The sequence below is a fragment of the Furipterus horrens genome, unplaced genomic scaffold (genome assembly GCF_987537825.1).
Source record: "Furipterus horrens unplaced genomic scaffold, mFurHor1.1.pri manual_scaffold_3, whole genome shotgun sequence".
Classification (NCBI taxonomy): domain Eukaryota; kingdom Metazoa; phylum Chordata; class Mammalia; order Chiroptera; family Furipteridae; genus Furipterus; species Furipterus horrens.
The window spans coordinates 151,307,160-151,322,782 of NW_028327173.1; the positions used below are offsets into that span (position 1 = coordinate 151,307,160).

Here is a 15,623-nt window from a genome sequence, read left to right on the forward strand (position 1 = left end):
CAACTGAGCTTGCGCGCTTGGCTTAATTGCAGTCGCTACGAGTGGAGTGCGCAAAGAACAGCGGTGCTGAGTGCCAGACCTGGGTTCTGAGGACAACTCTGCCACTTACTGGCTATGTGACTTGAGCACCTCTGAGCCTTAATAACATACCTTGCTTGCAGAAAGGCCAAGAAAATTCTGGCACAGTGCCTGGCACACAGCTCCTGTTTTAATGGAGCTGTTGTTGATATTGTTTCCCTGATTTTGAAGCCGCCAGCATGCTCTGTGCAAGGCGAGGCTGCTAGCTTAGGGGTGAGTTAAAAAGGGATCTCAAGATGAAGCCAGTAGACCGGGTCATCTCAGAGATGGTCCTTATTCTAGAAACCGTGCCAGCTGATTCTTTTTGATTGCTCTCCTTCACCCTTTTTTACTGGAAAAAAAAATCAGGATAGGAAAATTATTCTGGAAGGAACTTTATAACTTAATTTTCATTATCTCCATACACGTGCTATATCACATTTTGGAGCTTTGAATGTGATTGGATTAATTCTAATATAGCTGCCTGCACCTGGGCGCCTTCCCCTGGGGGATCCCCGCTCTGAAGTTCCTTTTCCGGACCGCCTTTTAGAGGTATTGGTTTTCACCCAGGCCTTGGCCATCAGAGCTCCCCTTGTTCTCAGTTTCATCCCCTTGAAGAGGCCTGGGATGAGTGGGAACCGTCCAGAGCACCCACAGCCAGCCTGGGCTTGCGCCGGATGGCGGGTAAGAACCGCGGCAAACGACAGGGGGCGCTGGCGCCCGCATTCCACGGCGCAGCGTCTGAGGGCATGGCGTCCTGCAGGGGGCGCCCTGGAGCTGGAAGTCCAGCGAGGAAAGCGAGTAAGGTCCCGCACGTCCCCCACCCGACCCGTGACCAGAACGCCCTGGCCAGGCCCTTCCGGAGGGGTTGTGGTCGGTATATAAGGAGCGGAGGTCAGGTCCCCGTTTGTCTGTGGTCGTTAGCATCTTCCGCGCGCGTCGCCCAGCCCACCAGGTGAGTCGCTCTTTGGCGGAGCCGCTGCTGAGACGGCCGCAGGCTGCCTTTGAGAGTTCGTTGGTCCTTTTGGCGCCCACCAGGTTGTGTTCTAGGGGCTGAAGTTTTGATCAGTATCTTGGCTTTTTTTTACTCTAAATTTGGCATCTATACTGAGGTCATCATGAACTTTTTCCAACTCCTGATGAAAAAGAAGGAAGTAAGTATTTAAAGCAACTGAAAACCTTGACTAAAGGTTTTTAATTTTTAAGGATGAACGGGTGGTACATAGCTATTCTGTTATTTTTCAAATATTTCACATTGAAACATCGGGCTGTTTACGCTCAACCTGTTCTCTGTTAGCTTATTCCTTTGGTGGTGATCATGACGGTGGCAGCGAGCGGAGCTTCGTCTTTTGCTGTGTATTCCCTTAAGAAAACCGATGTAATGTAAGTAGACATCATTTATAAAAACGTTTTTAGCAATGTTAGGATGATCTTCAGTTTATAAAATGCATGGTATCAATTTCCTAGTTTCTCCCCCAGCACAAGAACGTCAAATTGTGAAGTTGGAGTCAGGGCTAGAAAGCATCCGGATATCAGAAGACAATTAAATTATGATATTTGTAAAATTAGTTCCTTAATTCTAAATATTTTTTCACCCATTGCCCCGTCCCCTTCTCCTGCAGCAAAGTTTTTTTTTTGTTTGTTTGTTTTTAACTTAAATTTTGACATTTAATATCCTTAAACGGTCTTTTGGGATATCTATCTTCAAACTTAGATAATCATTTTAATGAAATTTTAAACTTAAAAAAGAAAAATTTTATTTATTTTTTAGAGAGAAGGGAAGGGAGAGAGAAAGAGAGGGAAAGAAACATTCCTTTCGCAGGCCCTGACTGGGAATTGAACTGGTGACCTTTTGGTTGGTAGACCAGTGCTCAGCCCACTGAGCCACACCAGCCAGGAGTAAAACTTTTAAATTTCAGTTTACTAGAAAGATCTTTCCTAATGTGGTAGAGTTTATAGATTCAGTTATCTGCAATGAATCTAATCTCAGCTATGGATATAATAAGGTAAAATACCATATATCCTGAAATATGAGTAAGAGAGAAACTTGAAACTGAGCTTGGCTCAGGGCAGGGCTAGAAAGGGCAGCTTTGGCAGGGAGCTTCAGGATCTGCAGTTCACCACCTATAGAGTTCAAGCCTAGCCCTTCTGTTGGTCCCAGAAACCAGGGCAAGGACATTTTTGCTATGTGTTAGCCTGGACTTCCACCCCTATTGCTATTCAGCTTATGAGAATATTCTGCAATCTAGCCCAATAAAGGGAATTCAGATCTCCTGCCCTGCAGAGGAATTAATCCCTAATGTTTGAGTCAAAGCCATGAAACTCCTTTAAGGAACCTTCTATCATGTTCAGTTAACTAACAGATGAATACCTTGGCACATAGTCTGGGTCTGTCCCTAGCATGTTTATAGACCCAATATCAGAGTTGGTTTAAATCACCTACTTTAACATTTAATCAGCTTTCTTTTATTTGTAGCATTGATCGAAAAAATAATCCTGAACCTTGGGAAAGTGTGGATCCTAATGTACCTCGAAAGGTATTAATGAATGAAAAAGTGATTTACATTTAGCCCAGACTTAGCATTGTTGTCAGCAAAAAAGATTTAATACCTTTGACTTTTAGGGTGCCATTTAGTGTAGCGTCAATGCTATAGAGTTGTAGAGATCTAGGTCAAATCTGTGCTCCATTATTCACAGGTGGTTTTAGACAACTCAGCCTCTCTGAGGCTCTCAGGATCTATAAAATGGGCACAATAATAGGATTAAGAGGATTGAAGCAGATAAAATACGTAGAGTCCTTTAGCACTGTGCTGGGCCCATGGTATGCACTCAAATATTAACTTTTATCATTATTGTAATAATTATCTCATTTTATCCATTATTTATCTAAATATAAGGTATTTTGTGACATTACAGGAGTTCCTAAAAAACAGAAGTAGCATTCACTTTAAGCAAAAGTAGCTAATATTCACTTATTCTTTTGATACTATTGCAAAGACTTCTTACATTTTAAAAGTTTTTTGGAAGTGATAAATATATAGTCTGTTAGACTAAACAATACTTAGGTCTGTCGAGAAAGCTATTTTTTAAGCAAAACTTTGAAACAGCACAGTTTGGTCTGGTGAGGACATTTAGGATCTTTTAAAATTACCTACATCTCCTAGGTCCTAGGGTAATAGAAAACTTGTGAGGATTAATGAGAATTTCTGAATGTGAGCTTTTTGGAAGTCAAGGACTGTCTGTAGTTCTGTCCCTTTTCCCTTATTGTATAACTTAGATCCTTCGTACTTTTAGCGAGTAATCAGAATGAGGAAATTTTGTTTAGAGCCCAGTCTCTGCCACATCCTGTGCTAGGAGCATTATATATCCACTCACGGGGAGCAGATTCACTTTTTAAACTTACAGTTCCTGTAAAACCATGGGAAATTAAAAATCTAGATCTTGTTAAGGAAAAGTGGGACTGATATATAAGACCTTTCTCTCTAATTCTATAACACCCAGTAATGCAAGGGGTTTTTGGAGGGATAGAGTGATAGAAACCAACCCATATTGCTATCATGTTCATGCTTTAGAGACGGGAAGAGGTGATTCTTTGATTACAAATGCTATGTGATGCTTTTTCTGAAGAGGAGTGTGGACAAAGCCCCAAATGGGATATAAGGATGAAAGACAGATCCTAATGAAACATTTTATTTTGCTTTTTTATTTAAGCTTGTAACGGTCAACCAACAATGGAAGCCCATAGAAGAGTTGCAGAAGGTTCGAAGGGCAACCAAATGACCAGTCCTCGCCTCTTCCAAGAAGTGCTCTATGAATCTAGTACTTCCTGCACAAACTAGACGAGGGATTCCATTATGCAGAAATGCTTCTGTTACATTTTGGGGGCTTGCCTACATTTTCAGACTCTGGATAAGGAATTATAAAGGTAGTGCAGCAAAAACCACATAGTCTAAAAATAAGTGTATTGTTGTAAATTTGAATTTTTGCATATTGAAATGTTTATGTTTAAGATACCTGAATGTTTTCCTCAAAGTGTATAAAGATTTGTAAATTAGATTATCTATAATAAAATATTATTTGTGCAAGATTTCCTAAAGATTAAATACATATTTAAATGAGGGAGGAAGTCTTATGGGAGAAAAACACAGTTTAAAGCATAGCACTTCATATTTAATGACTATCCAGTGCAAATTTCTGTGTAAACTTTTCTTCCAAGTTTATGCATCCACCAGGAATTTATCGAGCACCTACTGTTAGCTTGGCACTGTTCGGGTGCAGGTGAGATAAAGCAATGAACAAAACCAAATTCTGGAGGGAGATGAACAGAAAAGGTGGTGAGTACAATGAAGGGCAGTGAAGAAGAGATGGGGTATGAGGCCTGCAGGAGGATTGTACTAGGGTTCTCGTGGTGAGTGGGAATGTGAGCTGTGCTGAGGCTGGCCCTACAGATGCTCCTGTGAGGACTGTGCAGGGGAGGGTGAGCAGACCCTCCAGAGTCTGGGCTCCTCTACTCTGGCCAGTGGCGACCTGGAGACCAAAGGTGCAGTCAACCCAGCATGCCCCTGGGTTCCCCTTGGACTGTTTCATAAAACTGCTTTTTGTTAACTTTTTCTGTCTTTAACAATTGAGATATAACTCACATACCACAGTATTCATCCACTTAAAGTGCACAATTCAGTGGTTTTTAGTATATTCACAAAGCTTTGCCTCCATCTCTACTATCTAATTCCAGAACATTTTCATCATCCCGAAAAGAACCATGTACCTATTAGCAGTCATTCCCAATTCCTGCCCCAGCCCCAGGCAAACACTATTGAACCTTGTCTCTGTCGATTTGTCTATTCTGGACATTTTATATAAATGAAGTGATACATTATGTAGCCTTTGTGTCTACCTTCTTTAAGTTAGCATAATGTTTTCAAGATTCACCCATGTTGTGTCATGTATCAGTATTTCTTTTTCTGACTAATATTCCATTGTATAAATATACCATGTTTTGTTTATCCATCAGTTGATAATTGTTTCTACTTTTTGGCTGTTGTGAACAGTCATGTACAGGGTTTTGTGTAGCCGTATGTTTTTATTTCTTTTGGGTACATACGTAGGTTTATTAACTTTTTATTTTATTTTATTTATTTATTTTTAGACAGAGGGGAAGAGAGGGAGAAAGAGAGGGAGAAAAACATCAATGCATGGTTGCCTCTCGTGAGCCCCCCAGCTGGGGACCTGGCCTGCAACCCAGGCACGCGCCCTGCCTGGGAACCGAACCGGCGACCCCCTAACTCGCAGGCTGGCACTCAATCCACTGAGCCACACCAGCCAGGGCAATTAACTCTTTTAAATAAAGGTGATAAATGCTTTTTTTCTTAATTTCCTTCTGACTATAATAGAAATTTAAGGGAAGGGCTAAATTCTTATCATTTTCACAACAGTAAAAATCAACTAGCTCTTTCTAGAGACTTGGCAATTCTGGAAGGATTAAAGCAAGAACTTAAGTTTTCCCATTTGTTGCTTCCTTATTAACTCAAGTGTTCCCAGATGAAAATCTCCAATGGTTGATTTCAAGGAACTGCATGTACCAATTAGGAAGCACACTTCTATTTGCTTAATCTTCTCAAGTGCAATGTGATAGCATTTAGCCAAATAATAATGAACACTTGTGATGGTTGGTCAACTAGGGGAGCAAATTTGTGAGGGATGACTGTGCCTTTCAATTTGAAAGTACAAACCTGACTGAAATGAATTCTTTGAAAATGAGTGATAGACATCATAAAGCTTTTTATGCCTGAGAGAAAGAACATTCTAGCTGACCTTAATGGCGTTATTATCCTTAAGAAGCTGAATATTATTTCAATTATATCACCTAGCATGTACTCCATTTCCATTTTCTCTAATTGTAATGTCCTTTGTGACTACTTTTAAGTCCATAACCCAAGGTTTGCTTGTTGCATTTGGTGGTTAGGTTGTTGTACTGAATACTTGACAAATATGTGGTTATAAAAATGACTCCAAAGAAGCTTGTGTTGAACAGCTATCTCTTCAGAGTTTCATCTGGATAAGATTCTCTTGGATGTGGACTTTGAAATTTAAAAACTTGAAATATAACAACATTTTTATGAAATGTAAATATTTTAGAAGCTGTACAATTACCGAGCACTCACTGTGTGGTAGGCATTGTGCTGGCCTCAAGGATCTGGCACAGTAAAGGGGAGACACCTACAGACAAATCAAAGCTATGCAATGACAATAAAACAGGTTAGAAATGGGCATATGGTACAAAGGGAAGCTCCTCAAAGATGAATCCCTTTAGGACTAATCAGTCCAGTTTCTTGAAAAACCAATAATTAAAAGTCAACAAGGCAACTGAAGTAAGAGGCACGATTTACCAAGGCAGAGTGGGCTGAAATAGCATATATTCTGGAGACTTGAAGTAGTTTAACAATGGCATTTAACACTGGAGGGTAAAGTGGGATCAATGGAATGTGTAGCGCCTTTTATGCTATTATTCTGCAGGCAAGAAGGAACCAGAAAAGGGTTTTAAGTTGGGGAAGGAGATAAAACAGTTTACTTAATGGAGTGTTAGCTATAGCAACTAGAGGTGGGGGTGCACACTGGAAGCGACTTTGGAGGCCAGAGACTACTTGCTGCCAATGGTCCAAGGTACGAGTGGTAAATGCCATAACTAGTGAAGGCACTGGCACAGGGAATAGGAAAAAAAAAAAGATGTATTTGAGAGCGATTGGTGAGAGCTCAAGGCTAATTGGATGTAGTTGGGGGAAGTCCAAATGACTCCAAGATTTCTCACCTGATTAGCTGGGCAGGTGGTGGTGCCAAGATGAAGAATACAGGAGGGAGAAAAATGGGGAACGTTCGAGGAAGGGGTGGATAAGGCAGAAAATGAGTTAGACTTTGGAATAGTTGCATTGGAGAACTATCTAAGTAGATTACTTCTGGAGAACTACAAAGAGGAGTGAGCTGCAGATGGTTTAAGGGGTGATGAAACCAAGGGTGTAGGTGGGATCACAGACATAGATGCCTCTGGCTAAAGGTAAGAATCCCAATACATATGCCCACATAGATGATCTCACTCCAGAAAAGACATAATCATTATATATTTGGTATATAATATAAAAACATATCCTTAGAAACAAATGCCGTATTTTAGAAATCACTATATTAACACAAGTACATTACATATGGTTTCACATTCAGAAGTGGTGGTTTGTGGTTTGAATAAGGAAGAGGGGTGAAGATTGTATCTAAGATTATGATAAGAGTGGGATTAGTTTTTCTGGTGATTGTCCCGTCTTATATCATTCTCCCATGCTTAGAAAGCTGCCTCAGGTAATTCTAGAATTTCTAGAAACTAAGGTTTTGGTTTTTCTTTTTGTGGTGGTTTACTATATTAATTGCCTGTGTGCATACTGCTTTAAAGTGAAAATTAGAATAAAATCAAGGAAAACCCCACATTTTATAACTATTGCTCATTCACCTGGCATAACACATATATAATAGAATTGTTAGAAGGTATTTTCAGATGTCCAGCCAGTAGAATAATTAGCTGAACTTGGGTCCCGGGAACCAGACCCCCACTATTGCATGCTCCAACCAAGCAGAACAAGGAACTTAACCTAACTGTTATTCCTTTGAGCAGTGACCTATTCCTTTGAGGAATGACCTGGGGAATAGTGGAAAATTTTTGTCTATTACAAGCTGTATTTCTGTCCAAGTTCTTGCACCTGCAGGAACAAGAATGCACCTGAAATGCTTTATAAACCCCCCAATCCCTAAGTTCGGGGCTGTCCACCTAAGTCCGGCTTGTGGATGGGTGGGCAGTTGCTGGCAAGCTAATAAAGGCTCTTTAAATTCTAATTTGGTTGTCTCTGACCGTTCGGTTCTCGCACTAGCTCCACAACAAGAATACTACTTATTTGGAGAGTAGGCATACTGTTTAAAAAATTGAACTCCATTTCTTTGTATTTACATCAGGTAACATATGTGAATCCATCATGAAGTTCATACTCCTCAGCATTTGTGAAGGCAAGTTAACCTGACATTATTTTATGATGCCTTTGCTTACCTGAATCCTCCCTAGCAACATAAATGAGAAAGGGATTCATATCATAAGGCAAGCATGACCTATTATTTGCCTGTTATTTTGGAGACAAGTTCATTGAGTCAACCACTGAACATTTCTCACATTTTAATTGTTAAAGATTTTATTGAAATGGCATCACTTTTAAATTATTTTTTAATTGAGGTATAATTTATATTAATAAAATGAACAGGTCTTAATTTTTCAGTTAGAAGCGTTTTAATAATTACTATATGCATACATTAAACCATTATGCAGAAGAAACTACTGAGAATCACCCCAGAAGGTTCTCTTGCAGCACCATTTACTTCTTAACTTAAAACCACTGAATTGTATACTTAAAGAGGGTGAGTTTTAAGGTATGTGAATTAGACTTCAAAAAGAAAAGGAAAAGGAAAAGAATCTGTGCCACATTTGCTTACTATCTCACCTCAAGAACAAACAGGAAATTGGAAGTTGCTGAAGAGTATAAGAAACACACTAATAAGACCAGCTGGGCTAGGGCTGGTAGCTCAGTCTGTTCCTGTGGTGGCAACAAGTAGGTTTGTTGTGAAGAGAACATGGAGTGGCGTCCAGGTGCTGGGTTTACCTGGTGTCTAAGTGATGCAAGTGTTACCACCCACAAAGGAAGGCAGACACAGTTGCCATAGCAACAAGACTATTCCTGCGATAAATCCTCTCCAGGCAAGGGGGAAGTGCCTGCCCTGGCCTGGCTGCCCTGGCTGCCTGCTCCATCCCACTGACCACGGCTCCCTAACCTGAGTAGTAATGAGATTGATCAGGTGTGCGGGCGGGTAGATCCTGTACATTTGTGAACATCATTTCTCTGCAGAGATGACGCCAGCTCCACCCACAGAGAGACGAATGGCAGTGGTTCTGCCAGCAACAATCAAATCTTACATTAATTTAGCTTCACAGTTGACACATGGGCCAAGAGCAAGTGGACAGGTCAGCACCAACTCCAGGCTCTGTCAGTCATGAGCCAGAACCTTATTTTGCAAAGGGAGTTCATCTCAGGGGCAAACCGAGGAGATAGGTTAATATTTAGAAGTATTTTCTCAGAGATATTTTTCTTCTGCAGTATTTCCTCATTGCTCTACTTCCCTCCAGCTTTAAGCCGGGAGCATGGCTTGCCTCAGGCTGAGGGCTGAGGTACAAGAACAGTCCTACTCCAGGTGCAGTCTGTGGAATGGCAGTGTTAGCACTGCCTGGGGGTGATGCCAATTCTGGGACCGCACCCACCCAGATCTATTGAGTCTGAATCTTGGGGGGTGGGGTTCTGTGTTTTTTTATTTTTGTTTTTTGTTTTTAAACATAACATCTTCAGACTATTATGCATGGCTAAAATTTGAGAATGTCTAGAAGAAAGAAATTTCAACATAGAGACTTCACATCCCTAGCTGAGGTCACAGCCTGAAAGCCATTCTGCACGTGTATGTGGAGTGTTGGGAGAGAAAGGGTTTTTCTCTGGGGGACAAAGCTTGGGAAACTGAGCTCAAGAGTTTATGTTGTAAGCTGTGCATGGAGTTGGAAAAATTTGTGATGATATAGTAGGTAACCATCTTTACATCTGAAAGGAAAACCTGGTTGATTGGTAGGAAGGAGAGAGGATGAGAAGGGGCTGAGAAAAGACCTGTAGGGACCTGCAGTGTTTTTGGGCCCCTCTCAGAGACCCAAGCTTCCGCTTGAAGAGGTTTTATGAGGTTGGTTACTCTCTCCAGAGCTTGAAGTGATAGACGAGGGACCATCAGAGGTACGCTCCTGAGGAGGCACACATCTGAGAGGCAGTCATGGGGCCACTGGCACATCAGGTTATTGAAGGAGAAGAGATGCAAAGAAGCCAGTCAGGAAAGAAAGAGCAAAACGCCAGAAAGAAGCCAAGGTGTGGGAAACACCACCTTGTCCAGGGCCAGAGGGCTATTATGAGCTAAGAGCTCTGAGAAGGAGCGAGGGCAACTGAGAAGCAAAGTATCCGAGAGACCGGTCACTACCATCCACTTCCTCGTTGTTGACGGCTTTGTTTTCGGGCCTCTTCTGGCTGATCTGAGGGCTCCTCCTCCCGGTCTGCCCTTGACCCCACCCTGCACTGACCAGAGGGAAGTTTCTTGACAACAGAGAAGCTGGCATGGAGGAGGGCACGCCCTCAGGGCCCCAAGGTCAGGGAAGGAAGGGGCCTGGGAGGGGCTGGGCTGCAGGGCCCTGCGGTGTTGGGCAACCTGGGTGTGTCTGTCCCTACAGTTCCTGGAGAGCTGGCTCCTTCCCTCCCTCCCTCACTGAAAGCCACCTCAGACACCCAGGGTAAGGTCAGTTTCAGTTTAAGCTGCTTTGCATTAAAAAAAATAATAATAATAAAAAATAAAAATTCTCTTTCCTATTGACCAGAAAACTTAAACCAAAAATTTTGTTGAGCTTGACAGTCAGGACCAGGCCAGCAAGAGGCATGGGTTTTCCTCTTGCTCTGTGGGACCTTAAAGGACTCGGGCAGCCAAAGGTGTGCTGGGCTCCTTGCTAAGCAACCTCTGGATCGTGGTCTGTAACTGATGGGTGGATTGATGTGCAAACCTCCTCCTCACAGAAGCCTTCCCCGACCCCTCTGGCCTATACTTCCATAGTCCTGTGGCCCTCTCCTCCACTAACTTCCTCACAGTATCACTTTACGTGCATTTGGGAAATTAATTTCTTCTCCCACACAGCTGGAGCTACACCAGGAGCTCTTTTCTCTCATTGGATCACTAGCAGCTGGCATGTGCCTCATCTATAGTAGGCACTCATATATTTGTTGAATAAATGAAAACTTAAAAACCTTAAGATTAAGTATGCCAGTGGTCAACTATGGCATGAGTCTTTGCAAAAGGACTCATCAATAGGTTTAATCACTTAGAAAACATATAAGGAGCATCTGCCACAGGCCGTGTACATACTATGGGTGTTACCGAATGTCCAGCTGCCCGCTGCTACTAAAGCCAGTATTCAAGAGGCAGATGCTAATATAAAGGAAAGTGTTTTATTCAGAGGGAGGACTCATGTCTCAAGGCCCATCTCCACTTCTCAGAGGAGGCAGAGGTTTTTATAAACGGGGAGGGGAACAGAGCAAAGAGACCAAGGGAGGGGATTGAAAAGTTCTCTACATGCAGATGAGCACAGCCCATTCTGATAAGTCAAGTGATGTTTTTGGTGTGTGTCAGGCTTAGTCATTGTGGCTCCATGGTCAAAGGTCAGCAAATCTCCTGGAGCTGGGAGGCTTGAGGATCAGAGTCTGTATCTTCTGAAGTTAGTTCCTAGGATTCTCATACAAATATGCTGTTCCTCTGCAAGCTACATATAGAAACAGCACTTATAGAAACAATATTCAAAGAATGGTAGGGTGAATTACAATTTCCCATCATTACGATTTTCCACTGTTACATGGGGGAAGGAGCTTATACGAAGGTAAAGAGAACAGGGTCTCTACCCTTCAAAATAAATACAGGCTGGGTGTGAGAGCCACCCTCTGCTGTGGCAGCTCTGGTGCCTCCCCTGTTGTTCTCCCTGTAGAGACAGGTGTTTCTCACATGGCCTCAGAGTGATGAAACCATAGGACACCCAAGATTAGAGGAACAGACATGACCACCCCAAGCGATGGCTCCCACGGTGGGACGGTTTGTGAATGGTCTAGTGTTAGGACTTGGGAGGCGGGACATTTCGGCATTAGAAGAGATCCAGAGCTGGCCATGCAAGTTTGTTCACCCTGAACACCTAACCACGAACTCAGCTCTGCTGACTGAGGGAGGATCCCCATGCTCTCTGCTTCTGAAGAGCTGGGGAGGATTTGGTGCAATGATACAACACCTCTGTGAGGAACAGGGAGCCCAGGGCATCCAGCTAGTGAGGGAAGTGTCCTGCATATACACCACACTGCCAGCCTCCGTCCCTCTGGGCCCCCCGCTCTCTGTGCTCCTGAGAGGTCAATGCCTTCCAGTGGGCCAGGGAGCTGAGGTCATTGTCTACTTTCAGTACTGTCCCTGAGTCACTGGCTACCACTAGTCTGGTTCCACAGGCTCTGAGATCCTCACTGTACCCTGGAGCCTGCGAGTGCGTGGGGTCTAGAGTAGCAACCAAATGGGGAAGACAGGAGCTTTCTCGCTGCTCTGCTGGCTCTGCCCACGGGGGGCTGCGGGGTGGGTGGTGTTTTCCAGTCCCTAGCGGCTCATGCCAGGTCCGCAGCCCACAGGCTCCCCACCCAGGATTCTCACATCAGCTGTCTTCACTGTAACATAGACAGCTTGGCAGTGTCCTGAAAAACCCAGGGCTCCTTGTGTGGAAACCATGGAATTTCCCCAGGAAGGTGTCTTTGGCAAGTACAAGGCCACAGGAAGGTCACAGCTGGTGAGGTACCGAAAGAATTAAAGGGAGGAAGTGAAGCCCTGCCCACACTGCCTGGAGCCTCCACAAACAGGGAGCAGTAGGTTGCAGGTGGGTCTCACCTTACACGCTTGACAGGGGACTGCCCCACTTCACGCAGGCGTTCTCAGCCTTGGCTGCACACTAGAGCCCTTGGTGCTCAGGCTGCACTCAGAGCAATTGCATCAGAACCTGTGGGGTGGGACCAGGGAGGTCACTGGTGATTTAAAGCTCTCCAGGTGTTTGAGACAATGATGAGCGCCACTAATTAAGGAAATAAAACCCTTGGGTCCTAGACCACTGCTATAAAGCAAGCATCACAATAAAGCGAGCTGTAATCTTTCTGCTGGTGAAGGGTATTGCCTTCAATTTGTAAAAAATTGTGAAACACAAATGAGGTATGCCTGTAGCAGATATTTCTGTTTGGGCCCATGGGACCGTCTCTGTTACTTACTAGCAAGTCTCTCCACTTTTAAAAGCAACAATCTCCTTATCTGTAAAGTGAGAATAAGAATGAAAGTGCCTGCATGTAGGATCAAATGCAATGATCTGGTTGTAACAGCTGTGGTCGGTCAGTGCCAGTCCTCCCCTTACAATGCGTATTCTTCACTGCCTTGTCTGTGCCTCCAGAATACAGATCCCCTGCGTCTGCTCCAGCACTGAGCCCCCAGGACTTACGGTATACAGTGCTCGCACATAACGGCACTCGATAAACATTTGTGGAATAAATGAGCTGGAAGGGGATCCTTGTGTCATGTTAAGACTTGCTCCTAATATAGCTCTGGAATGAGTCCAGAGTCCATATATATTGATTTTGTTGGGCAACAAAATCCTTTTTTTTTTTTTGAATGTCTATGATGTTCTGGGCTCTAAGAATTTGAAGATAAAGACACAGTTGCTGCCATTGAGGAGTTGAGGGTCTAGCGGGGACCCAGATCTATGACCTTGTATTTTCTTTATCATGCTATGAAGTTGGCACAGAAGCACCTCAGGCACACTGAGGAGGAGCAGGCTGTTGTATGAAGAAGTGGAGAAGGGCATTTGAGAGAGAGGGGGTAGAGACCCTACAAAGCGGGAGAGGCCAGGAGGGTGCAGTGCAATCTGAGGATGGGGTGATGGGCAGGGAACAGCATGGGGTCCAGAGGGCTAGGAGATGAGGCTGGGTGGGCAGGCTGTGGCCGGAATGGGAGAGGCTTACCGGGCTAAAAGCTTGGGCTTTATCCTGTCAGCTGGAAGACTCCAGTCCTATCTGTGAGCTGGGAAGGCGAACAGAGCGCACCCGTGCTTGGTTTCCTTTAAGGCCGGCCTGGCAGCAGACGCTGCTCTCCCAGGTGGGTTCTGACCCATCACTGTGCTGTCCCCCTCCCGGTCCCTGCTTGGGAGAGGCCTGCCCAACTGGGTCACACCCTGTTCCCTGTCTGGGTCAGAAGGGCAGGTGAAGGCGCGTGGGTGTGGAGGAGGGTGTAGGTAGGGGTGGCCGTGATTCTGAGTTTCTTTTGTTGAAGGTAGAACTTTCCAGTTTAAAGCAGCTGGCAAATTTGGGGCAGCCCAGGAAAAACAGGTGGGTGACAGGGCTTAGTGGAGGGGCCCCCAGAAGACTGAGTCAGGTGACTTGCCTTTCCTGTTTGGTCTAAAACACTTAGTTCCCTCTCAGGACCCCCGTTTCATCAGCTATAAAATGAAGAGGGTGGACCAGGTTGTGAGGAAGCTCAGGGTGAGACTTTGTGGCTAAGCTGGCGAGGGTGGGGCCTCCCAGACAGACCAAAGCCTCAGATCTGGCCTCTGCCACAGGCCCAGGCAGCCACCCCTTGCCCAGGGGTTTGTGGACCAGGCAAGGTGGGGGAGTAGAGTTCCCCCAGATCCAGTGGAGACAGTCCCTGATTGCTTAGCGAGGCTGTCCTAGGACACAGTTATGATCTAACCCCCCCCCCCCCACACACACACACACCTCTCCCTCAGGAGCAGAAACCGGGCTCCAGGGGGCGGGGTGATTGGTGATAGTGGGAGGCCAGCCAGGGCTTCTGGGCCTAGAGCCTGGAGGGAAGATGGCAGCCCCAGCAAAGATGTGGGGGCAGCCGGGTCCACATCACCGTGGTGGCCACGCCATATCCAGCGGCCTGGAGACCAGCCCCTCCACACAACCTAGTCACAGTCATCCAAAAGCCCTCAGGTTCCCAAGCATCCTTGTTTTAGGACACATTTCTCTGTGCCTTTATTTGCACTCAACTCCAGCCTTCCCTCAGCATGCAAAATTGATGTAAATAATTTTATAATTAATTTCTTAAAAATACAAATACTCACCCACGGATTAAGAGGACCTAGCAGTCATTAACACAGCAAACATTCTCTGAGTGTTTACAGTGCCGAGCCCCAGGCTAGGCCTGGAGGAGACAGGGTCTGCCTGCACTTGCACAGGGTGGGAGCAGGCTCCTATGGGATCACCCAGGAGGTTCAGGGAGCTCCCAGGAGGAGAGAGCCCCGGGTGAGACCTGGATGGCAGCTGGGGGAGGGAACCATCAGGGCAGGGCCAGAAGGCAGCTGATTGTGGTCAAAGCAAGGAGCCCATGAGGAAATATTCCTTCTGCACTCTTCAAATAGTCATTTGCATAGGTGTCATTTAATATGCGTCCAGGAGAGGGAACTGTGTACATTATGCTCTCGTGGGGTTCCAGTACCTGCACAATGCCTAGCACACAGTAAGTGTTCAATTCAATTGGTGTTAAACATACAAATAAATGAGAATTAATTCTTGTGTTAATGTGAGTTCGACCAGAAAGGGCTGGGAAGCCATGCTGATGAGTTTGGGTGTTATCCTAAAGACAATAGCCACCACAGAAAGTGTCAAGTAAGGGAGTAACTTGGTCAGTTTTGTGCTCCGAGGATCCCCTTTTGGTTTTGGTGTGGAGAACGGATGGAGACAGAGGGTCCGGGCAGCAGAAGGTGGTGACTTCAGCTGCAGCTGTGGCTGTGGAGATGAGGGGACTGCACAGATTTGAGGGTGTAAGGAGGTGTGCTCCAGGGGTCCAGGGAGTGAGTGAGGGACCGTCCAGAGTGAGGCAGACTGAAGCGTGAGGAGGGTGCCAAGTCTTCC

The 15,623-nt window shown here is 44.9% G+C and overlaps 1 protein-coding gene and 1 long non-coding RNA gene across 2 annotated transcripts; one reads left to right on the forward strand and one right to left on the reverse strand.

The window, feature by feature from the left end:
- Positions 1–436: 436 nt before the first annotated feature.
- On the reverse strand, positions 437–13,868 carry LOC150016422 (uncharacterized). Its single transcript, XR_016509796.1, has 3 exons — positions 13,731–13,868; positions 2,668–2,794; positions 437–1,193 (listed from the first exon to the last, which is right to left on the reverse strand). It is a non-coding gene; the product is annotated as an uncharacterized LOC150016422 (long non-coding RNA).
- Positions 841–5,155, forward strand: COXFA4L3 (cytochrome c oxidase associated subunit FA4L3). The gene is made up of 4 exons (XM_090270557.1): positions 841–1,211; positions 1,355–1,440; positions 2,534–2,594; positions 3,769–5,155. The coding sequence occupies exons 1-4, from the start codon at positions 1,176–1,178 to the stop codon at positions 3,835–3,837; spliced, it is 252 nt and encodes an 83-aa protein (XP_090126683.1). The 5' UTR covers positions 841–1,175; the 3' UTR covers positions 3,838–5,155.
- Positions 13,869–15,623: the final 1,755 nt, after the last annotated feature.

Excerpts from the sequence above, each read along its gene's own strand:
- COXFA4L3 (XM_090270557.1), top strand. The coding sequence starts at position 1,176 with ATGAACTTTTTCCAACTCCTGATGAAAAAGAAGGAA. Across the intron at positions 1,212-1,354 it reads TCCTGATGAAAAAGAAGGAA|CTTATTCCTTTGGTGGTGAT; the intron begins GTAAGTATTTAA and ends GTTCTCTGTTAG. Across the intron at positions 1,441-2,533 it reads CTTAAGAAAACCGATGTAAT|CATTGATCGAAAAAATAATC; the intron begins GTAAGTAGACAT and ends TTTTATTTGTAG.